Below are 26657 nucleotides of genomic sequence, written 5' to 3'. Positions count from 1 at the left end.
CCTCCTTAATTAGCAAAATTGACACTCACTGTCACAGCACTGTGAAGTTTGTTGTAAACCCATGTCATAATAAAAACATAGCAAGGTCAAGTGGAGTTTCATAACCATTGGCTACCCAAAACCACAACCAAAACAGAAGTACCTTGAACATCAGTTTGGCTGCATCGAGGAAATAATGGGCTTTTCTGTACAGCTCAATAGCATCCAGGGTTTTATTCTTCTCTAATAGATGGGATGCATATTTTGATAAAAGGGATCCAATCTCTTTCATGTTGTGGTTCTTCGCCAGCTCAACACCTTTATTCCACTACAATAAAGACAGTACAGGTTAGCGCCTTTGCATGGTGGGTATTGCAATTTTTGATAATTCAGCTCACTGGAACACAAGAGTTTAAAACTGAAGCCGAAAAAAAAAAAAACATTAGCTCTTTGTATTTCATTTCTTAAATATCACTTATATTTTAGTATTTGCTGAATGGATATTAGTACAATGATATTTATTTTATACCTAGCACAAGAATGCCATTTTTGTGCAAAATCACTTATGAAAACCAGCTAACAGCTATAAACACATGTGTTGGCTAACTTGATTTTTGAGTAATAGATTTTACTTCCGACACACCCTTAAAGCACTGGGGTACATAACTAATCTAAACATACAACAATTTTAAATGAGCCTTGCATGGAGTCATTCCTGACTAGAACCAGCTTGTTATAAACAGAGTAGGACCACCCAAGTGTTTATTAGCCTCCCTGAAGAAAAGATTTTTAAACAGAAAGAATTAAATGTTCTGGTGTAAACAGAAATGTCATCCCCACCATTGGCACTTCCAATATATTCTGAAGAGGCACAATTCTGAAGTAATACTTGTCTTTCTGAATATTGACTATTGCTATCTGCATGTCTCATAACTCATCACAATATTAATGATTTGTTTTGTTTATTTAGTCCCCGACAGACTTTTCCAGACAGCCAGATTACATTAAAGCTCCTGTTCCATGTAGGTTTGAATCTAGAAAAATTTGGCTATCCATGAAGGGCTTGATGGATCGACTCGTCTGCAGCCCGGTAAAGAAAGCAATGGGAATAATGTGAAATTACAGCAACGGACGCTGGCATACTGTTAAAATATCAGCATTATACTGCATGAACAGTGAAACTAGAGAATAGTTCCTGAGGAAAAGTGAAGCCCAGGGATGATTGAACGTGGAACAGAGAATGCCACATTGAAGCAACTTTCTTATACATGGAAATGTGAAAGAGGATTTTTCCAATTGGCTGCTGAACATTCTAAAGGTATATGAGGGACCTTTACACTGCCGCCGGACAACCTTGTGACCAAATACTAAAATGTTGCTGGTCATATCGGACTATAGATTTTAAAGCCACCGTACAACCTTGTGACCATTTACATATCAAAATGATCTTGGTCACGTTGGAGAAAACTGCTTACAGCTATAAAGAGTCCTCTATTTATAATCCCTAAGCACTGTATTTTCTGACAGACAGTAATTACTGTTGTCTATTATTTTAGGTAACCGTAACAATTAACCCGCCACTGCTGCTTTACAGTATGTACCAGTAGCAATTACTCTTATTATTAGCATGACCTTAGTGACATGATTTAGCATTTACAGTTTAATATTTAACAAAAAAAAATTAACAAAAAAGTGATTTTTTAATATATATATATATATATATATATATATATATAGAGAGAGAGAGAGAGAGAGAGAGAGAGAGAGAGAGAGAGAGAGAGAGAGAGAGAGATAGATAGATATATATAGATAGATAGATATAGCAAAGCGTCCCAGTCCACATTTTAATTTGTGACCCAAACACAAGAACTGTAAGTTTCAGCGCGGTTGCACACTTTTACTCAACAAAAATAAACAAAATAAAACAAAAGCCTCCAATTGGAGACCTAGACTAAACACAAGTTCAACTACAGGGTTGGGAAAGATTTCTTTTTACATCCTAGCCTTGTATTTCATGTATTATGCATTTTTTACTGCATCTTTCTTGCAGAAGACAGCAGGTTTTCCTCAAGGACTTCTCTGTACTTTGCTCCATTCATTTTCCCTTCTAAGTGCCCCAGTCCCTGCCGATGAGAAACATCCCCATAACATGATGCTGCCACCACCGTGCTTCTCAGTAGGGATGGTGTTATTTGGGTGATGCGCTGTGTTGGGTTTGTGCCAAACATAACGCTTTGCATTTAGGCCAAAAAGTTCAATTTTAGTTTCGTCAGACCACAAACCTTTTTGCCACATGGCTACAGAATCTCCTGAGTGTTTTTTGCATACTTCAAACGGGATTCAAGGTGGGCTTTCTTGAGTAATGGCTTCCTCCTTGCCACCCTACCATACAGGCCAGATTTGTGGAGTGCTTGGGATATTGTTGTCACATGCACACTTTGACCAGTCTTGGCCATGAAAGCCTGTAGCTCTTGCAAAGTTGCCATTGGCCTCTTGGTAGCCTCTCTGATCAGTCTCATTCTTGCTCGGTCATCCAGTTTGGAGGGACGGCCTGATCTAGGCAGGGTCTTTGTGGTGCCGTACACCTTCCACTTCTTAATAATCGTCTTGACCGTGCTCCAAGGGATATTCAAGGCCTTTGATATTTTTTATACCCATCTCCTGATCTGTGCCTTTCAACAACTTTGTCCCGGAGTTCTTTAGAAAGCGCCTTGGTACTCATGGTTGAGTCTTTGCTTTGAAATGCACTACCCAGCAGAGGGAACCTACAGGAACTGCTGAATTTATCCTGAACTTAACTTCTTGTGTGATTTGGAAGGCGATTGGTTACACCTGAGCTAATTTAGGATTGCTATTACATGGGGGGGTGGAAACTTATCGAACCAAGCTATTTCAGTTTTTATTTTTAATTAATTTTCTACAAATTTCTAGAATATTTTTTTCACTTGGAAGTTGTGGGGTAGGATGTGTACATAAATGAAAAAAAAACAACTATTTTAATGCATTTTAATTCCAGGCTATAAGGCAACAAAAGGTGAAAAATTTTAAAGGGGGTGTAGACTTTCTATAGGCACTGTATATATATATATATACACACACACACACATACATACATATATACATATATATATATATATATACATATATACATACACACACACACACGCCAACTTTTACCTGATTAAGATGCACACAGGCATCAACAGCAGCTTTAGGTTTGTTGCATTTCAGATATGCACTCACTGCCTGTTCACACATGCCTACAGTCACAAACATGTGGCCAATATCCTATAAATACAAAACAAAATTGAAATGCAAGTGTTACTAGAGAAGTACTGTATTAAAAAAGCTATGTTAACAAATAAGAGGAAACCCAACACTTGATTTTTGAGACGGGACAATGGGAATAAAACGGTGGGTTACAAACACTGTGTGATGACAAGCCACACATACTTTTGCTGCTCAGCCTCCGGTTCAGGGAATAACCCATACCAGCAGTGTGCAGTGACCCTCTAAACTCACACACATGTGAATTCATCTCTGGCTTGGTGACTAGACACGTTTATTATTGTTTTACAAGTGACTGCAAACTACATATTCAAGAATCAAAACAGCAAAAAAAAAAACGTTAGCAGACTTGAATGGAAGTGCAAACCAGCAGTATGAAATAAATCACTAATGTCCCTGTGAATATTGTTTTTCATGCAACAGTGTGTATGTCAAATTACTTACAGGGAGCAATTTGTGATTTTCTGGAAGGGAATTTGCAAGTCTTTCCAATCCATCATAATCCTCAAGCATATAGTAACATTCAGCCAGGCGTTCCTGGTTTCGGCCTTGCAGGTAATACTGAACAGCATTCACCCTAGAAGCACATCACAGTGATAATAGGTACAATCAAATACACATCAGAAAAACTACTGTCAGTAAGTACCTCTGTTTAAAAGGCTAATAACATACTGTTCTAAAATACTGAAAGTATAAAACACAAAACATTTACATTTCCCATAACATATGGTTAAACATGGTATTGTTTTGCCTTATAGTTTTTATGATTGGGTGTTTAAAGGCATGGATGATGTACAGTACTACAGAAAAGTGTTTTGTGACATAATACATACAAAAAGGAAAAAAAGTTGGTCAGACAGATTGTTGTTAAGGAAAGTTAATGTTTGAAGCACAGACCAATAATGTAAAGCCATCCTTGAATGAACAAACCTACCACTTTTGTCTATCAGCAAAGTAGTCCCCAATGGCATTGTACGCTTGTTCAAGAAGGGTATCATCAGCATCACCAGAGCCTGTTTTCAGTAGCTGGAGTACCCGGAACCAATCCCCTAGCTTTATTCTCAGACTGATTGCAAGGTCTCTGCAAACAGATGAAAACAATTCCTGTTAAAAGAGCACATTTCTGACCCACATGGGGGTTTTAAAAGCATAGTCTAGGCTAAGCAAGGCTAGTCCACACTAAAACAATAAATAAAATAGTGCTGGGACGAACACAGGATTTTCATGTTCAAATATTCGCTCATAATTTAAATATTTGTTTGGATATTCGTTCGTTTTCAAAAAGTATAAAGTCATATTTCTTGGAAGGCAGGCAGAGACAGTATAGCAGCAGGGGGGCGTGGCCCTTATGTGTGTGCCTTTACAGCAAGACGTTACAATATGTAATGTAAAAATATCCCAGGACTAAAGAATACGCTGTGTAGGCCTTACTTTAACCCAGTGAATTAACTACAAAACAAAGGATGCCGAATAGCAGTTCAAGTTAAACGTTTGTTTATTCCCAAAATAAATAGTACATAACGTTGACACTGCATTTTATTTCTTTTTTTCCTTTTTTTTTTTATTCCTTGCCATTGCCGTTTCTTCACAGTAAACAGTGGCCATCGACACGTTTTCATAAAGTAATAACATGAGGTTTACTTGTGCCTTTTTGTAGCTGAACAAGCAAACAAAAACTGAAAATAACTTTAAACATTTCAAATAAAACAAATGTGGAAATGGCGTTGTAAAATGAAGGGGAAAAAAACTAATTTTAGTTCTTGTTTATTACATTCCACATAACAGAAAGTCGCAACAAAACATATATAATATATACAATCTATATAAAAATCACTACACACTTCCAGCAAGTTGGGCACTGTTTAAGCAAGGTATTTCAGAATGACATTCCCATGAGATTCTGACTCACTCTAAAGCACCACAACGTGTTTTTGTCCCAGATGGCTTTCCATAGAGATCACTATGCGTGCGCGCGCATAATCTGGTTTGTTTACTTTTTGCTGTCTAAAACTTTGGAATATAGGCTCAAGAGCTGCTGTGTTGATCCTGTGTTTTTTTTATATATATATTAAATATCACATATCACACAGAGCTCTTTTTCATTTGCCATTTTTGAAACTGTCGCGCAACTTCTGGTGAGGCAGTAAATAAAAGTGTAAGGTATTTTTGTCATTTCTAGCAAATACGAACATCTGATCTGATTTTTCTATCTGAATACATGTCAAAAAATATTTGTTGGAATATTTGGATATTTGTCCCGGCACTAAAATAAAAAGAGTTTATATAGAAGAATAAAAGAAGATGAAACTGCAGGAGTAGATATTACTAGTGTATTGATTTATTCATAATAGAACAGCAACTAGTAGCCAGAGAAGAAGCTATATATTCCATCTGTCTTGAAAAACAACTAATAGACAACACACTTGCCTCCTGTCCATATCCAAATACATTCTTTCAGCTTCCTCAAACCTCCCAAAATAAGCTGCAACCTCAGCTTGCTTCATGGACTCGCTCTGTAGGTTACTGAGACGTTTCACAAACTCAATGCCCTGGTAGGTTTTACAGCGCACAAATGCCTGCTCAGCTGTCTTAAGGTCCAACTTCACAAGAGCCGCTTCAGCCAGTAAGCGCCTAAAGAAAGACAAGATTTTTTAATAAATACATAGTTCTGACAGAAGCAGAGTAATACAGAACTTCCTATCCAAATTGTAATGTTGCTAATGCAGTGCTTTAGTTCGTTTTATCAACATGTATGCCTACTTGTATTGTAATTCATTAAGAATAATATCTCGGTTATACTTGTGCTGAAATACCGTATCTACTCGAAATAGCACCCGGGTGCTTGTTTTCTCAATCTTCTCTTTACGTTTTATGTTTTAATTAGGAAACTGCTCTGTTGAACATGTTCATAGCAATATTAGCAAACCTTTTAAGCATTCCAAGTTTATTGCAGGTGTTGGCTGGTGACAGTAGTTTATATTGAAGTGAAGACAGAACACCGCAGTGTTAAGCGCTGGATTTAAAATGCTCAAAACCCTTTTTGTAGGCTACCTCAGCATCAAAAGAGAATTTCCTAGTCACTAGTGTGGTTGTATAAGCAAATTGTTATTGATATTTCTGTCGTATACACTCCGGCATAAGTCAAGTAAAAATACAGGATTACACTTAAGTAAGATGCACAATACATGCACTCAGCTTTAAATGTAGATTTTGTTTCTTGATTAAATCGCTTTCAAGACACAATAGAGCAGTGTACTTTATACTTTATTGATGCAGTGTGGGATTCTAGCTAAGCTCGCTGTTTTATTATTAAAAGTGCTGCAAGTACTGTATAACAAACATGTCCCTTTGAAATTAATATTGATTGCATTATTACTTATTTGTCATAATGCAGCATTTGTCATTAGGCATTTAAAATAAATGAGGTATTACAAGGCATGGTTGAAATGAAACACTGTCGAAATGGTAAATTAAAGGACACTGCCGGAAGCTTGTCTGTGAGCTGCAAACGAAGTGGAAGGGGGGAATTACCGAATTTAATAGAATACTCTTTTTTTTTTGTAATGCAGTGTCATAAAATAACTAACAATTTGCTTAAGTTTGTACATCTGCTATAATCACAAAATATACACAGCGGGGGTTACTTCATTCCCCAAACCCTCTTTCCTTTGAGCTTAAACCCTCTAGCACCTGTTGTTTTCACCATCAAAAGGGAACGTTTTTTTACATACCGTAGAAGACAAGGTTGCTTGTGGGCTTGATTCACCATGGCAAAATACTTTTTAAAAAAAGTTATTTTATTAGAAATAAACAGTTAGCAAAATATATGTCAATAATACTTATTGTTTCATTTTGTATAAGAAAAAAAAGTTTTTGACTTTGATATTGAAAGAAAATTAAGGGGGGGGGGATGGATGGGCTTTGGAGAGCGTGGGTGCTTATTAAACTTTGGCCAGGTTAATATGGGCGCCAGTATGAATATGGGCAGACAGTCAACACTGAGCACTATATTGAGCATATACACTAATTACACCGTGTAACAATTTTTTTTTTTTTTTTTGGTTCCTGGGTAGTAAGTGTTATTTCCTAATTGCTTATGCCTCAAAAGTATAGAAAATGGCTATTATTCCCCACAAACTTTGCTTTTGTGACCAGGACAGTGATATTTTGAAATGTACCTATTTTCCAGAACATTCCAGATAGATTCAGTGCTGAGTAAACTTGGAGTAACTTCTAGAACTTTCTAGAACTTTCCAGTAATATAAATAGTAGTATAAATACAGGGGCCTTAAGCCCACCAGTTCAGTTTAGTTCCAGCTGCCTAAGTGGATACATATCTGCATTTTTCTGAGATGGCATCAAGGTCATAGGAGACTTCAAAATGGTGGCATTCCTGATGGGTCTCTAAGGCGGTTTTACCAAGTTTCCCTGCTATCTTTGCCTTTGGGACAGCAGGGACACCAAGGCGCACTACCACAGGCGGGACTGGCCACAGTGGACCGAGTTCTCTGTGGGGAGGAACAACGTCAAGTGGGAGCCACTGGTGGACCCCCGTAAGGTGCTGATGCCACCACTGTACATCAAATTGGGCCTTATGAAACAATTTGTCAGAGCTCTAGATAAGGAGTCGGCAGCCTTCAAGTACCTTCAAGACTTCTTCCCCAAGCTGTCTGAGGCAAAGGTCAAAGCCGGTGTCTTCATCGGACCACAGATAAAGAAGATCCTGGAGTGCAATGAATTCCCCAAGAAGCTCACTACTTTTTTTTAAAAAGCTGCCCGGGTAGGGAGGGCTTAGGTCGGCAGGGGAATCCACGGCTCACCGCGCATCAGCGACCCCTGTGGCCGATAGGGCGCCTGTGGCTCTGCAGCGGAGCCGCCAGATCTGTGTTGTCCTCCGGCACTATAGGTCTGGTAGCATTGCTGTGGATCTGCAGTGCGAAAAATGACGGCTTGGAAGGAGCACGTTTCGGAGGACGCGTGTTCCAGCCTCCGTTTCCTGAGTCGGCGGGGGGGTTGCGAGCGGTGAGCCGGGGATACAGATAATAATTGGGCATGCTAAATTGGGGTGAAAACCGGGGTAAAAATAATTGCCGACGACTAAATTTATTAAAAAAAAAAAAAAAAAAAAAAAAAGAGACTGGTTGAGGTGAAGAACTACGGCACAATGGGCTGTAGGATGTCCCTCAAAGTCCATATCCTTGATGCTCATCTTGATAAATTCAAGGAGAACATGGGAGCGTACTCGAAGGAGCAAGGCGAGCGCTTCCACCAGGATATACTGGACTTTGAACGCCGCTACCAAGGACAGTATAACGAGAACATGATGGGAGACTACATTTGGGGGCTGATTCGTGAAAGTGATTTACAGTATAATCGTAAATCTCGAAAAACTACTCACTTCTAAATCTTTTGTAGTCATTTTTGTATTACTTTAGTATAATAATTTGGATTCATATGTTGTTTTTTTCTGACTTTATGTGAACGAAAAGACACAAATTCGCCCGTTTTCTCATTGGAAATAGGTAAATTTCAAAACATCACTGTCCTGGTCACAAAAGTTTGTGGGGAATAATAGCAATTTTCTATACTTTTGAGGCATAAGCAATTAGGAAATAACACTTACTACCCAGGAACAAAAATTGTGTTACATAGTGTTATTAGTGTCTCATCCTATAGGGTATAAGGCACATTGAAAAGTATTGGATCCTGATAACCCAATTAGTGAAAACGTTCAAAAATCTGATTTAGGACTTGACCAGCTGAAACCACGAGAACGCAACTAAATTAGATTTACCAAGTTTTAATCTCTACCCTGGCTTTCCTATACCCTGGTTTGTACCGTCATGTTGCATGCAACACAAGCCCTGTAGTACAGCAGTTAAAACATGAAAATAGCTGTAAAAAGTATGGATAGTATTTGTGATTGCAAGCGGATATGCTGTACACTTCACAGTTCAAAGCTGCACAAACGGAATGGCATTGCTGTTTACCATTGACTGTCTGGTACTATTTATATACAATGTTAGTGAACATTTCACACAAAGTTAATAGAGAAGCTGAAGTTCATCGACGAGATCAGAAGCACTGATCTTTGTGACCTTTGATCCACCTCCAACCTATTATAAGAAACGTTTTGTTTCCAGAAATCCTTTACTGCCTGATGTTTCCACCCATCTAAGGCATGGAAAGTAGTTCAATGGAACACTTTCTTATAAAGGAGTACAACAGTATAAACTGGGGGGAAAAAACAAAAACACGAATGTAATGTATTACAAAAAGAGCTATTAAAACTAAACAAATTTGAACAGTCCCGTCAATCGCAGTCCGTGACCTTACCCAATAAGAGGCAGTTTTTAAACAGAACAATCAGATTGATTAAAAAAAATATAGAATTATGTAACCTAATATCAAAATGTAAAATAGGTGCATAAATAACTAGAGTAATAATTTAAAGTCATTGCTTTTTAGCCATTAAAAGTCCTCTACTAATGGTTAATTTTTTTCCAATTATTACTTTTATCTGCTAATCTTCTGAAAATGGCAAGTGTCAATATTTTTTTAAGTTGGTGTCGCTAGCTTATTTTTGCCTCTTCAGACAGTATCAGCCTTCTCTCAGTGGCTTACACTGCACCAAAGGGAGGTCTCAGCCAGAACCTGAAAAAGTCCCAAATTCCCCCTTCTGCTGTGAGAACTGACACAGGGAGTTTAAGTCCACGCAGGGGCATCAATCATTTCAGTAGTTCCAAAACAAGTCAATAAATTTCCTCTACCCCTGCCACAGAGCATGACACTAGCACAGGGGGCGATGAACAGTCTTCAAGCAGTCCTGCTGCACCAGTCTGTCTTTACTTGATTTTGCCAAAAAGAAGTTTGATTTTATTAGGCTTCCTTTCTCAAATATAAAATCGCATAGGTTTTGACACCATTCTTTTCTCTTATGAGTTTACATATTAGATCACATATGTAGTACACTTTACCTGTACGTTTAATTACTGGAGCGGCAATACAAACTTCCTACAAATTTTATGAAAGACAATCTCAAATTTACACTGTTATGTCATGTCTGCCAATTGTACAGTCAGAGAGCTAGCCCTGTACAAAGTTCACATTCAAATGTGAAAAATGTGAATCTATAATTTTTTCACAAGTAATCTATAGGATTGTGACAGAAACACATCAGCCGTTAAGAGTGTGCATCTCCAGGGCTCCCGAGTGGCACATCTGGTAAAGGCACTCCGAGTCCAGGCTATTCTATTGCCAACCGTAGACGGGAGGTCCCAAGTGGCTGCGCACAATTGGCCGAGCACCGCCCGGGGAGGGCTTAGGTCGGCCAGGGTGCCCTCGGCTCACCGTGCACCAGCAACCCCTGTAGTCTGGCCGGGCACCTGCGGGCTTGCCTGTAAGCTGCCCAGAGCTGCGTTGTCCTCCGACGCTGTAGCTCTGAGGCGGCTGCACGGTAAGTCTGCAGTGTGAAAAAAAAGCGGTTGGCTGATGGCACACCCTTCGGAGGACAGCATGTGCTCATCTTCGCTGCTCCCGAGTCAGCGTGGGGATGATAGCGGTGAGCTGAGCCTAAAAAATAATTGGATAGCCAATTTGGGAGAAAATAATAAAATAATTAGCGATTACTAAATTTTTTTAAAAAGTAAAAAAAAAAAAAAAAAAGTGTGCCTCTCCTGTGGCTTTCTTAGGAAGTGAACTTAAAGAAACCGTAACCAATCAGTAAGTTGTGATTTGTAAGTAAGTGTGTGTTTCACATGTCAAACCTCACCATGTTACGTAATATTCTCCAATGGCAGCTTACACATTTGAAACTGAATATAGTTAACTGTAATTAGCCTTTTAATTGCAAGTTAAAAGTAATTCACCCAGAATTTACAAAACCAAGTGCAATGAGTCAGTAAGATAATGGTACTCTTCTGCTGACAACCGACAATTTAATTCATGGTTTTCAATCAAGCTCTTGTCTCCTTGCCCTGAACAGACATTTATTACAGAGCAGGACCAGGGGAATTTATACAGGTCTATTCAATTTAAAGATTTCAGAGTCATTCAACAGTCAAATTAATGACTGCCTTAGAAAATCTGTATTTATACTTGTGGGTCTTAAATGTGTTTCAAGTGGATTTCATTTTAAATTACAATTACCATAGTCTAGGATGTGGGTTATCTTCAATAAACTGGGATGCATCCTCAATTCCAACCTTCTCAATAAGTGCCCGACTATCACGTAGAGACCGGATCTCAAAATTGATGAGATAATCTTTATTGGGTATGTCAGGTTCCTGCAAGAGACAGGACAGTCATTATTAGAGACATGTTTGATATACCATTTATTACTATTGCAAAGGTAGTGTACTTGTAGAACAGAGGACTTCTTTTTTGAATATATGTGTACTATTTTGATACCCTTATTATTACGCTTTAATACTTTTGTGATTTCATATGTTACCTTTAGGATTTCATCCAGCAGAACAGACTTTATTTCTAAGTCTTCAAAGTTGCATATGTACCCAGAAGTCTGGATAGGTTCCTAGAAATTCATGAAACGGGACAGTTTAAAAATCTTAAAAAATATCACACCTATCACCAGTAACAAATACAAAGTTTGTTTTAAAAAAATAATATAACGAGCAAGTTATTTGAAATATCTTACCTCAGGGTCCAAGTTTCTAAAGACATACATTCTGGTCTTCTCCATCATTGCAAAGAGATCTGGATTATCATTGGCCCACTTCATATCCCACACATCTTTGCGCTCAAACTTCAGCAGCTCACCCACTGTTGAATGCACTGAGCCGTCTGTCACACGGGCTTCAATATCAAAAAATGTCAGAACTCCTGTGATATCAATGATGGCAAGACGGCTGTAAATAAAGAACACACAACAAATATTGATAATAATTCCGTTTTACTATTATTTCTGTTTTAAAACCTTTCTATGCAAAGAATATTTCAGTTATTTTGAACACAATTTAGTTTTCTAGATAACACGCTATTTGCAGAACTGTATGGTATTTCTGGTAAAATGAACAGGCCACATAATCATGTAACTAACCTGGAATTGCAATTAAGTGAGAGCTGATAGGCCCTGCAGTTTAAGACATATTTCTGGACCAAGCCAACATTAGGCAGACTGTATCTTTGGAGAGTGCCAGATTCACGGCCCTGAGAAAAGATCAAACACATTGGTTTTAGCATAGTGAAGGTGAAGGGTTGTATCGAGACATCAGTTATCAGTTACTATGCATAGAAAACAAATAACAGGGAAGACTGTAGAACCCTGATGCATAAAATGAATTACTTTTGGTAACCATCATATATCTAATTCAGTAAAGTCGCAATGAAAGATGAGAGCAGTTTTGAAGTTAAAGATAAAAAGTAGTGCCTCGCACATTTGAATTATTCACATTGCATTGAGACTTTTACACTGCTAACATCATTAGTAGGGTCAGACAACAAATAGCATTTACCAACTGACACATTGTCCAGGTCTACAATGTATTATAGGTATCAAACGACACCACAATTCATTAAACACTGTTTAATACATACCACTATCAGAGTCTTGTCAGTGGCTGTGATGCAGCAAATAGAATCTCTCGTAGCCTAAGATAAAATACATGCATGTTTAATTAACATATTTGGATTCACAGCAACGCAAGTTAAAAAGTCGGTAAGGACAGAAAAAAAGGGTATTTTTTATTCATTTCAGGTTTTGTTAATCTTCTAAACACAGACATCAGAATTAATTCTGCATTGTCTCAAGCTATATACACATATACATACACTACCCACCATCAGATACAGTGGAAATAAATGTAGAATGACTAAGGATGTATGATTTGTTGGCAGCTGTGCCCAGACATTTTTATTACTAAATCTTGGCATACCTGATATGCAGCAATTGTCTCCTCTTTAAAAATATAAATTAGCTTTCCTCATATGCAAAAGTAGTTCAAGAAGCTGATTTAGACACATTTGTAACATGACCCACTGGGGTAACACTTGCGCGACAGCACTCACAGTGAAGGCTTTTGTGAAGTCAGGCATTCCATCAGCAGCTCCGGTAGGGGTATCATCAATATGATAAACCCTGCAGGGAAATTAGGAGAGGTCTGTTTAATTTTTAGGCTCAGAACAACAAGTCTTTTAATGGGCAAGGGGACAGAAATATATTTGGTAGAACAAAGGTTTCTGAGCCAATTCAGCAGCAGCATGTTCTTCATTTTTGACTGTCTGGATGTTATCAAAACAGTGGTCTAAGTGTTTCAGTATAACATTTCACACAGATTTGACAGATGGAAAATGTCATCTTTCATGTTTATTAGTTTTAAGAAGAACAGATGACTCACTAAATAACTTAAGAACTGTTAAAGTAGAACTGAAACAATAAGGTGAACTAAGCAGGGTCAAAACAGGTTCAATAAGCTCAGAGATTGTATGGATTTAGCCTTACTTGAGTACCTCAACAACTATAGCCAGCCCAATAAGGAGAATTGAGTCAGACTAGCAATAAGCAATAGTAGGGCTATTTCCTTTTTAAAAGCAAATATTGTAATAACCTTTCTCTGCCTTCTTTTCTTGTCCTTGAAACCTGATTGATCTCCATTGCTGTTAGTTTCTTTGCCACCCGGTACTGCCAAGTATAGAAGGCTTCTTTGGAGGCCGCAATCACATGGGTCTTGGTCATTGTCACAAACAGTGGATCTGCAATAAAAACAAGTAGTTCTAATAAGGTCCACAAAAGCACACAACAAACTTAATGTTCTCAGCTCTTGTGCAAACATAGTGGAGGACAATATTTTCTGTGCTGTTAAGATACTCAAAGAATGTGTTTTCAAACTGAATAAACTCTTTCTTTCTATTATCAAAAGCTTTACCATGCAAGTTATTACATGATGTATAACTGTGGAACAATGACATGTACTATGCATTTACAATTACTGTTTACCAGTGAAAATAATTTAATCCAAATGACAATGGAAAGTAATTCACATCTCTAATATAGCAGTTATGACAAGATTAAACCTTTTTGGGAAGTGGTTTAGGAAGGTATATATTTAACATACACTCATACAAATACACTTCTGCAAGAGCTTCAGTTGAAAGCCTTAAAATATATAGCTTGCTTTCACTTCCAGCACTGTGTAACGAGACACATTTGTACTACATCATAGACCCTGGTGTACCATACTGAAAAGGAATTTTGCAGGATGTCTATAGCACATACTGATGTTCCGTCATGGCTGTGTTTGCTATAGGTTGATGAAAGGCCTGACTGTTGCAATTTAAGCCAGGGAGACTACAACGCTCATTCAGTCAGAGAATGCAAACACTGCTAACCCTAGCTGTTTGCATTTCTACGATGGCAAAAGTATTAAATGTTTAACTTTCCAAAGATAAATGATGATCTGCCTGCATTGGTGGGCATTACAGAAGATCACTTGTCCCTACAGGGAACATAAATTAAAGAATGCATTGAAAAACTCTGAGAAAAAAAAGTGCAATGCACTTTGTGTTACAACTGTATTAATTAATTGTCTGTGAATATACCATAACCTCCTCAATCTAAAATATGACTAATCATTTTGGAAACCTATATTAACGCTGTATGCTACTAAAAAACATTAGAAAAGTTTACTATGTGGATACTAACCGGCTGCCTACCATGAGGAAAATATCCAAGCAAATGTTTATGTTAAATATTTATCATATTATTGATCAGAAATTTATTGTTGGGACAGGTCATGAATAATATTTCTAAAACATATTAAACATGACAACTAATTTACATTTCTAAATTATTTTTATAAACTTATTTTAATAAATTGAATGTTCATGGACATGGGTAGCACAAATACTAAGAATACTATGGACAAAATCAACAGCAGACATTTTGCAAATCCACTTTAGAAAGTTTTCGAATTAAAAAAAAATGTAATTAAAAAAAATAAAAACATATACTCATCTTACTTACCAATATCAATGTATTTTGAGTCCAAAGGAGTTCCAATAGAATTACAAAGGACAAGCATATACTATAAGACAATAGATAAAATACCTATTTTATTAATTTATAAACACAGACATGTAAATGCGAACACTAAAGAAACTACTGACACAGCATAATTATTTTATTTTATGTTCAGAGAAGTTGTCATAGTGGTGTTAGGACAATAAACTCACACCACAGCCTTCCTTTTATCAACCTCTCTAACCACAACTAAACAGGAGAACTGGCATATGAAAAGGACAAATCTGGTGTAACACGTCTCTGACATGTTGGTCTTCTTATCCCAGCGCACATAGACCTACACCATGTACGCATCAATCTGTGATTGCCATAGACTCAAAAGTACATGAAAATTACATTTTTAGGAGTATGTCAGACAAGAGTGTTAGGTATCCTTGTGTGTGATTTGTTCTGCTGTTGGAAATGATTAGCACATGACTAACTGTCAATTACATCACTAAATGTCAATTAAAAATGTTGTAGGGGCTGGAACATAATTATACATTCGGGTTTATTATACATCCAGCCATTTTTACTGAATAAAAAGATTTGAAAACATTAGTACAAGTATAAGGCTTTTCTTTGTCAGATGCAATAATATCATTATATATATATATATATATATATATATATATATATATATATATGATTATGTAGTGATAGAGCAATGTATGTATATGTACTGCAAGAAACAAATGTGAAAAAATATCTAGATGGATTTATCTTTTAAATCATTAACAATTTCATTATAATACCGTCTGCAACTAATTTGCATCTTGACGTTTATCTCGCAAGTATTTCTGGGGAAAATCGGTAGTATTACCTGCCCAACTCACATGAGAACTCTTGTAACTCGGAAAAACATGGAAACGCACCTTTTACTCGAATTACCCATCAACTAGAGTTCTGGGAGAATTCAGGCCAACTCAAGAACACTTGCGTCGACTCAAGTTGGCTGTCCATGGAAACAACAAATAAACCTTTTCCTAATAAATTGACCACAAACCCTATAGTACAAATAAGGTATCAAATTTAAATTCCCAAACACTAAGCCTAAAGTTAACTTTAAAATATAATTCTTCACCACCACCACATGCAATTACAGTACAAACACTTCTAATTTTCACTTTAAAAGATACTTTACCGATGCACTCACAGACGCCGCCTCATTGTCTTCCTTTGGTAGCAATATATAAACAAGTACAAATGTTAACCATTGATAAAGCACATTATAAACAAGACTAATGGAAACAATTCATTTATGGGCTATCGAATAATTCAGCACTCTATATAATGTATTCAAGTCTACGGGGGTCTGTTTTAATGGCCTGTAAATTATTTATGTAAAATACATCTTAAAATGATGTGTCTATTAATTACTCTAGTAGAAAGTTTACCTGAGGATGTGAATCATCTGCCTTGGTTGCCAGTATACAAAAGTCCCCACAGGTGGTTATGGACATTAGGCTCTTGACGTATTTGATATACTTCTCATTGTTCTTGGTATCCCAGAAGACAACACAGTACTCTGTGCGGTCTGGTCTGGTATGTGCATAGACAACAGTGTTGGAGCAATAGCCCCACTGGAATGAAAAAGATAATTTATTATTAAAAACCATCACAAGTTTTCTAATGAATCAGATTGCTCTGTTGTTGTATAATACTACATACTATATACCACTGTTTTCTGATATATGTAATGTATTAAATGTAACTAGCCTAAATTGAAACAAAAAATGAATTACTGCAGCTAGTATATACAGTGCTACCCCATTAAAATGTGGTTGTCGGGTCCATTATTAGGAGACCATGTTATTTGTGTTTCGCCTTATACCGCATATTGGCATTTTTATTCCTGAAATGATTTACAATCCACAAGCCAAATTAAGCTTGTCTCACTTGGCTCTGCCCATGCTGATGTGGGCACCCCCCTATATGCTTTCATGTCCCCACCACCCACCAATCCCAGCTGAGGCAAACTTACCGCTTCCCAGCTAACAAACACACATGCTCACACACACGCAAACAAATAACAGGGTCCATAGACCAGTTGTGTAACAGTATAAATCCTGGGTTTTACAATATATACAGTATAATAGAAACTGCTATTCCACCAGTTTAAAGTTTACACCACTCTTATTTAAATTGTATATTTTTTATAATAAATATTGTAAATGGTAAATAAATAACACAGGATCCAAGGACGTTTATACACACTTGTATTGTTTCATACTTGTTTTATAACATTAACAGTTTGTTTTTACTTTTAGAAAAAAAAAAAACAGTGCAAGCACAGGAGCTTTATAAGTACTATATGTTTCAGTTTTAACTTAATGTAAAAACACCAATAAAACACAACACAGTGTGGTAGGTTTTCTTGTTTTTCAAATTATACTTGTCAAATTGCATTATGGAGGAAATGGGAGCCACAACCTTACCATGTTATAACCGATTCCACACTATAACAGTTCGCGTTATAACGGGGTAGCACTGTATGTAGGTAGGTATATATATATATATATATATATATATTATATCAGGGCTTGAATTTCAGCACGGGATTGCGGGAATCGCGCATTTTCCAAGTTGCTCCCGCATATCTGCAACTTTCAGTGCGGGAAAATCCCGTAGAGATATTTTAAGACACCAAGTTACAATACTTAGAATGCCTGAAACGTTACAACAATCTCTAAGGAAGTGGGTGTCAGTGACGAAAGCACTATGGAGCCACATTCCGAGTAGTTCTGGTTAAAATAAATAAATAAATAAATAAATAAATAGTAATAGTGCTGGATATTTTAAGTGCTGCAAGACTTTATTCGAATTACAGTGCCTTGCAAAAGTATTCAGACCCCTGACCAATTCTCTCATATTACTGAATTACAAATGGTACATTGAAATTTCATTCTGTTTGATATTTTATTTTAAAACACTGAAACTCAAAATCAATTATTGTAAGGTGGCATTGGTTTTAATGTTGGGAAAATTTTTTAAGAAAAATAAAAAACTGAAATATCTTGCTTGCATAAGTATTCAACCCCCACATATTAATATTTGGTAGAGCCACCTTTCGCTGCAATAACAGCTTTAAGTCTTTTGGGGTAAGTATGTACCAGCTTTGCACACAGTGTCGGAGTGATTTTGGCCCATTCTTCTTGGCAGATTTGCTCCAGGTTGTTCAGGTTGGTTGGATGACGCTTGTGGACCGCACTTTTCAAATAGTGCCACAGATTCTCAATGGGATTGAGATCAGGACTTTGACTGGGCCACTGTAGGACATTCACCTTTTTGTTCTTGAGCCACTCCAATGTTGCTTTGGTCTTGTGCTTGGGATCATTGTCCTGCTGAAAGGTGAATTTCCTCCCAAGCTTCAGTTTTTTAGCGGACTGAAGGAGGTTCTCTTGCAGTATTTCCCTGTATTTTGCTCCATCCATTCTTCCTTCAATTTTAACAAGATGCCCAGTCCCTGCTGATGAGAAGCATCCCCACAGCATGATGCTGCCACCACCATACTTCACTGTAAGGATGGTGTGTCTTGAGGCATGGGCAGTGTTAGGTTTGCGCCACACATAGCGCTTTGAGTTTTGGCCAAAAAGCTCTATCTTGGTCTAATCTGACCACAAAACCTTTTCCCACATCGCAGCTGGGTCACTCTCATGCTTTCTGGCAAACTCCAGACGTGCTTTCAGATGGTACTTTTTGAGTAACGGCTTCTTTCTTGCCACCCTCCCATACAGGCCAGTGTTATGCAGAGCCCTTGATATGGTTGACTGGTGCACCATTACTCCACTCCCAGCCACTGAACTCTGTAGCTCCTTCAAAGTGATTGTTGGCCTCTCTGTGGCTTCTCTCACAAGTCTCCTTCTTGTCTGAGCGCTGAGTTTTGAGTGACAGCCTTTTCTTGGCAGTGCCTGGGTGGTGTGATGTAGCTTCCACTTCCTGATTATTGATCCAACTGTGCTCACTGGGATATCCAAACACTTGGATATTATTTTGTGCCCTTTCCCTAATCTATGCATTTGTATTACTTTATCTCTAACTTCTGTAGAATGCTCTTTGGTCTTCATTTTCCTTCAGATTCACAGCCTGACCAATGATCCTTCAACAGTGGGTTTTTTATCCAGAAAATGCGACAGCAACTTTAATGGTTCACAGGTGGAGGCCAATGGTAAGGTAATTGTGTCCTCGTTAGGGCAATTTCTTTCATCGGTGTAAACTGGGAGCTTCCACAGCACAGGGGTTGAATACTTATGCAAGCAAGATATTTCAGTTTTCTATTTTTCTTAAAAATATTTCCCAACATAAAACCAATGTCACCTTACAATAATTGATTTTGAGTTTCAGTGTTTTAAAATAAAATGTCACACAGAGCGAAATTTCAATGTACCATTTGTAATTCAGTAATATGAGAGAATTGGTCAGGGGTCTGAATACTTTTGCAAGGCACTGTACCTTTTTCTTGATATTCACATATTCACTTAGGATTTTTTTTTTTTTTTTTTTTTTTTTTTACTGTTGTTTTTGGAGTCTTTTCAGAAATGGGTTAGTCCTAAAAGGATATAATGGAAGTGCATTTGTTATTTTTAGGACAGGACAAATTGCCACAGTAGACTTCTAAACTATCTACCAGAGATGGCATTAGCAGAATATGCCCATTCATTCTGTTTGCTTCATGTTAAAGCTGAAAAAGTAGAATGTACATGTGTCACTTGCCTGAGCAATGTAACAAACCGTTAATGAGATGTATTCATTCTCTTTGGCAGTATGTCAAGCTTATTCTAGTACAATTTACTTGATAGTGCCTTAAATGGGTAATAATAACCAAGGCTGTAAAATGTATTGTCATAGCTCTCAATAGTTTAACAGTCTCACAAATCCCATATCATTTCCACTTTGACTCAAACTTGGATTTATGCTGCCACCACAGTTAAATGCAGTTCTTGTGCAGCAGATATGAGGACACCACTTGTGCAGTGCCTCACACATATGGAAACACAGCATAATACAGATGGGGTCAGGTGGGTTCATAATGTTTGTGACGGTCAAGTGTGGTGGCAGGATGAACTGGCTTCACTTGAGTCAAAGTGAAAAAAAAATAAAATAAAGCCTGGAAAACTAAACCTAATTCTATAGTACAAGTATAAGGGCCTTGTAAGACTGATGTTTTGCCACATCTTAATTAAAAGGAGAATTTACATGTTTTCTTCTTTTGAAAAACAGTTGTAAAAATAAACAGGAAAATGTCCCCACACTTTTTAAAGGCTTGGTTATTAACCATCTGAAATCAAATAGAAATTGTTAAATATATTCGTAATCCTATCTGTATGATTTTACAGCATACTGCTGATAATGTTATGCTTAAAATTACAACTGTTTTTTTTTTTTTTTCCTGTTCCAGATACTGCTGTGAAACACTACTGTACCAGCTGTCAAACAAGTAAATCACCTTGTAATCTGGTCTGATGTTGGCAAAATATATAAAAGAATCTACAGCTAGTGCAATCCTTAGGCCTCCTCCTTCCCATGATACTGCAGACATCTGTTTACCAGGGACCTTTAATGTACGCAAATGCTGTTTAAAAAAACAAAAAAACACAACATTAATGAATCAATAAATAATGTATAGTACACAAGCAAGCTTATGTTTATTTCATGCATTAAAAGTAGACATTAGTGTTTTGATGAACAAAAACAACGAATCCTCAGTGCTGTAGTAAGGTGAATAGCATTTCCAGAATAGAGCAAATGGCTATGTGAGAAATAATTTTAAAGTGGAGGAAGTAAATACAAATTCTACAGAATCATAAAGAACAGTTCTTACCTCTCCAAAAGGTGTGTAAAACTGTACAACGTTGACATCCTTATCCTGGGATGCTACCTTCTGCGAGCCTCCCATGGCTAGAACACTCCCACAGTAATTCCACTGGATGCTTACCACAGTCATTCCAGTATCAATCATTACAGGACCTAAAGGAACATTATTTAAACAAATCACACAAAGAGAAGAGGCAGCAGTGGATGACAATCACTAAAACATTTTTTTAAAGGAGGTAGAACTGCACTGTATGTACACAAAAGGTTGAAATGATTAAAACATGTTTTATTTCAGAATGTTTTGGACATACACAGTCGCAGACAAAAGTATTTGGGCAGTTTTTAAAGAATGAGAAAAACACTAAGTGATTTCTACATTTCTAATTGTTCTATTTAAAGATATAAATGAGAGATTCAGCTTTATAATAAAACATATTACATAACATGCATAAAATGAACAATAATATGCAAAAACAAATTTCATACAGCTTGCAGACATTTTTTGTATTTTGAAACCAGTTCCTGGCATCTTTCCGTAGATATTTTTGCCCATTCTTTAGGACATACAGCTTTGAGTTCTGCAATTGACTTTTGTTTCCTTTTTGCAACAGCAGCCTTCAAGTCAATCCACAACATCTCAATGGGATTCAAGTCTGGGGACTGGACAATCCATAACTGTAATCTTCCTTTTTTCAGAAATTCCTTTCTAGACTTTGCAGAATGCTTAGGGTCATTATACAGGGTCATACAAACTTCTGTCCAATAAGCCTTCTAGCACTGGGTAACAAATGAGAGTGCAACATTTCTTGATATTATGCAGCATTCATTGATCCTTCTACAATACAAAGGTCACCAGTGCCTGAGAAAGAAAAACAAGCCCATACCATCACACAACCTCCACCATGTCTAACACTGGGCATGATGAACTTTTCTTTAAATTATTCTCTCTCTCTCTCTCTCTCTCTCTCTCTCTCTCTCTCTCTCTCTCTCTTCCTGCAAACATATCGTTGCGTTCTTGGTGAAAAGTTATATTTTGGATTTGTCTGACCATAAAATTTGGTTGAAGAAATCATCAGGCTTCTTCAAGTATTCAATGGAAAACTCCAATCGCTTTCTTTTGTGTATTGTTTTTAACAATCTTGTTTTTTGCCCATGGACATTCACCTTGTTAAGTTATCATTTAATTGTTCACTAGTGAATTTCTTGACCATATTCTCTCAATTCTTGTATCAAATCTTTTGCAGTAATCCGAGGATTTTGCCGGGCTGCTTGAACGATTCTTCTTCCAGATTTTGCAGAAATATTTTTTAGTCTTCCACACCTGGAGCTAGTTGCAGTAGTTCCTGTTCTCCTGCGTTTGTAAATAGGTAAATAATAGCTGGCAGGGTGTTTTTCGGTAAACCGAGTCTTTCTGCTATTTTTCTGGTAGTTTCTCCTTTTTCGTTTAGTTGTATCACTGCAATTTTGAGATCATTGCTGTACTCTTTAGTTTTAACCATTTTTGTTGCTTTTCTGAATCACAGATTTCCAGTTTATTTTCAGCACTTGATGATTATGTATTTATTTATTCTATAATTATCATCAGGTGCTGTCTTTCAATCATGATAATTGTCAATAATTAGCAACTAATGGGTTTCATACGAAATATGTTGATTGCCCACATACTTTTGTCAAAGTATGAAATAAGTTTTTGCATGTTATTTTTCATTTTATGCATGTTATGCAATACTTTGTTGTTTTATTATAAAGCTGAATCCCTAATTTATATCTTTCAATAGAACAATTAGAAATAACAGAACTGCCCAAATACTTTTGTCTGCAACTGTATATCTATATATGTTTATTTATATATAAAATCTGTTTCATATACTTACTTTCATCATTCTCATGGCGCATTATTTGACATCTTCCATTATCAAAGCAGATTGCCAAGCAAGGGCAGTCTGGTTCAACATAGCCTTCTGTTCCAGGATACCAATGTATTCCAGCAATACTGATTGCACCCGTCACATTGGCAAAGCAGTTCATAGCCATCTTTACCTGCGTAGGAAACATGACCACCACATATAACACAACGTACATTTCAAAGTTTAAAAATAATACTGTTTTCACAAAATATACTAAGACCTGTTGATCTTATAAAAGAATACCAGCATTGTTAATGTTCAATCGTAATACATTTCACTAAAATAACAACAGCAGTAATTTTACTGGAAACAGACACCATAACAAACCTGTACATTCAGATATTTTAATTAAGCATTAATGTCCACCGCAGGGTTGAAACTGACTACAAGCGTTAGGTGTCGCAAGCCAAGGAAACTTAATGAAAGACAAGGTCAATTATCTAACAGGTAATGAATTCTGTGCTGGATATTATTGCTATTCTAAACCGAACAAATGTTGTTGTGTAAAGTCTATTAGCTTAAATGTTTGATTTGACTTACAATGAAATTCCCTTGATTGTCATATATATGGATTTCTCCATTAGCCATGCCAAAAAGAAGAATCTTGCTATCAGGTGACCAAGCAACATGACACAGTTGGATACCTTTTAGTTCTTTCCCCCAAATCCGGTTACCTATAAAATAAGCATATATCATGAAAGCATGACTTAATTTTCAGTCTAATCAGAAATCACAGGCTACTGTTATCATTTACAAACAAGAATGTCACTGTTATACTGTACCGGTACACCTCCCACCACAGCTCTGAACACAAGAAATAGATGCCTCCACATATCCCTGTAACTTCTGAATGTCCTGACCTTGTATGACACATGGACTTATGGAAGGAAATACAGTGCTTACCCCTAGATACTGGAACTCTTTTTAGAAATTAAGAAAAAAATAAATGTCCTTTTCAAGCTTAATCATAATTAGATACACAGTCCTCTAGATATGTGTCAGAGATAGGCAGCCACCATATGCCCCCAGATGATGATACACTCAATAACCTTTTCAGATTTACAATATATGAAAAACTGTAGTTTGATATATGTAAATATGTTTTATGTACAGATTTAGGCCATCGGTATCATGACCTTCATCCACTGAATGCACAAATGTAAGTTTGAAGGTTCCCAATTGGCTCACCTAGTAAAAACCTGAGCATGGTTTGAATACCGTTCTATACCACAGTAAATGAGCATCTATGACTCAGATACTGCTAGAGAATTTAACTGTAATAAATAAAAATCAATACACTTTTTTTTTTTTTTTATAGAAACCACAACAATCTCTGTATCATAATATTTACCATCTACTGATCCAACAATAACAGCTCCATCTTCATAGACAATGCAGATCTTCTGCCCATCCGCATTCCAGCTCATGCTTCGAACAACTGATTTGTTCCTATTGTTTATCATCTCCTCATACCAGGAACCTGTCAAAATAAATATCACTAAACACAATGCCCGTAAAAGTGCAATTCAAACTACAGTCGCAAGGGGAACCAGTTGATTGAGGCAGTTACAGCTGGGGCATCATGAAATAACTGTATACGTTGTTGATGGTGTTAGTGTTGAAAATGCTGCTTTAAGAAAATTTGTTTTAAATTAATTTAATTTACAAAACAATACGAAAACAGTTTTACTAAGGTGACACAAATGTCACAAGCATGAAACAAATATCCCAAATATAAAAAATACTACAATAAAAACAGTAAGTGGTTGCGTTGCAAATGGTTGCACTTAAATAAATGTCAATGTCTCTGCTTCTCATATACAAAATTACAGGACGATCATATTTTTGGTTCGCTGTGAAAACAAAAATAATATTCAGGTGGACTGTCCTGTAATTAGCTGGAACAAAAGCCACACCAGTCAGTACCTTTATAAAGCATCCACACAATAATGAGGCCATTTTGGTCACTTGTCGTCAGTTTCTGGTACTGTTCATTCCAAGTCACCACCTGCACAGCACCTGTATAAACACATATGGGGTAGTTCACTACTCAGACCTAATGTAGGATTTATGCTTTGTGAACAGATGTGCATAATCCATTTAAAATGAAATGCAGAGACTGTAGTCTAATGTGTAAAAACCTTTAACTATAGTCACAGTAAAATTTCATCAATGATAGATCTGTCAACAGTAAGCAGGGTAGACAAAAATATACTTCCATTGCATATATAACTTACCACTATGCCCTTCTAGTGTCTGATTCATTGACAGATTGCTGGGAGCTGCCAGTCCCTTCAGCTTGGCATCATCTGGAGATTTCAAAACATTAGTAGTCAATATAAAACAATAAGCATTATTAAGTAGCTTCAAATTACAATTGGATCATGTTTTTATATTGTATTTGTATTGTACCCTGTAATGGTGTTTACAAATCATTCCAAGTGGCTCTTACCACAGTTACTCAAATATTGTTTCCTTTCTCTAGTTTTAGAGGTCTGAAGAGTAGTTTCTGAACTCAGTTAAACCTTAATACAGACTAAAGGTCGGCATGAGAATTTAAAGAAAATGTGGAAAATATGACAGTGCTGTTGTAAGTGTGGGTCTCTGGCCGGTGTAATAAAGACAGTGTTAAAACAAGCTTTGCATTCGCGGCAAGTACAGCTCAATAATAAATGCGGCGACTATTCTTTTCAGGAACTAAATCGCGAAGAAAACAACATAACAACATCCTGTTGGGTTTATGTCAGTGATAATTCTGTGATCCATTAATAATAATAATAACCTTGTGGCTTCCAATACGGGATGCTTTATCTACAGTTATTGTGCAGATATAGTTTCTTGCCAAAAAGATAAAATAAGTAGCCGTTATTTAAAAATAAATAATAGAAAGCTTGCAAGGTTTCAGGCAAGAAATCTATAGTACAACTGCCTGGTACATTCAAAAGCAATACAAAAGGAAACTTGATCCACAGTAGGTGTCCACTAGATGGTGCTAGTTCTTACTTTCATTATGACTGACATATTGTACCTATGTAAGGTCTACATACGCATCACTGGGAAATGTAGCCAACATCCCTGTGTGTTTAGCACTGTCACGAGAAACTCCTATTGAGTACACTGATATGTTCTTAAAGTTTCTGTTGGTGAGTGTATCGGCTGTTAAAACCTCATACGCATGTTCAGAACTATAGGCCATATTACACAGTCCAGATTCAGGTCTTTCCCCAGGAATTCTGTATAGCTGGGTGGCAAAGCATTATAGCCGGGAGCACTTTTAACATAAAAATAAAATTGCCTTACCATAAATATACATAAAAATACATAGAATTTGAATAATAATAAGAAATTGAATTATGAATAATAATCCACCCTAATTCATACCCAGGCTACACTGCTCCATTTACCCCCTGATCCTTTGCAATTCTTTTTGTGTTTCTGGCACATCATACCACCCAATTATTATTTTATTATTATTTATTTCTTAGCAGACGCCCTTATCCAGGGCGACTTACCATTGTTACAAGACATCATATTATTTTTACACACAATTACCCATTTATACAGTTGGATTTTTTTACAGGAGCAATCTAGGTAAAGTACCTTGCTCAAGGGTACAGCAGCAGTGTCCTCCACCTGGGATTGAACCCACGACC

The 26657-nt window shown here is 36.8% G+C and overlaps 1 protein-coding gene across 2 annotated transcripts; it reads right to left on the bottom strand.

Moving 5' to 3' along the window:
- Nucleotides 1-25313, bottom strand: LOC131727306 (WD repeat-containing protein 35-like; the record flags this gene model as incomplete). 2 transcript variants are annotated; one of them, XM_059018820.1, is given in 22 exon segments in its annotated part: nt 1-307; nt 3157-3267; nt 3712-3844; nt 4202-4348; nt 5695-5898; nt 11416-11552; nt 11720-11800; nt 11924-12134; nt 12326-12435; nt 12823-12876; nt 13294-13363; nt 13833-13977; nt 15248-15308; nt 16428-16460; nt 16681-16866; nt 20730-20855; nt 21105-21250; nt 22972-23137; nt 23545-23678; nt 24356-24484; nt 24931-25023; nt 25242-25313. In XM_059018820.1, coding segments are annotated over 22 exon segments (2792 nt in total), but the record flags the coding sequence as incomplete, so codon positions are not given.
- Nucleotides 25314-26657: the final 1344 nt, after the last annotated feature.

Source organism: Acipenser ruthenus, unplaced genomic scaffold, assembly GCF_902713425.1.
Source record: "Acipenser ruthenus unplaced genomic scaffold, fAciRut3.2 maternal haplotype, whole genome shotgun sequence".
Lineage (NCBI taxonomy): Eukaryota > Metazoa > Chordata > Actinopteri > Acipenseriformes > Acipenseridae > Acipenser > Acipenser ruthenus.
This window is presented reverse-complemented; position numbering and strand designations above follow the sequence as displayed.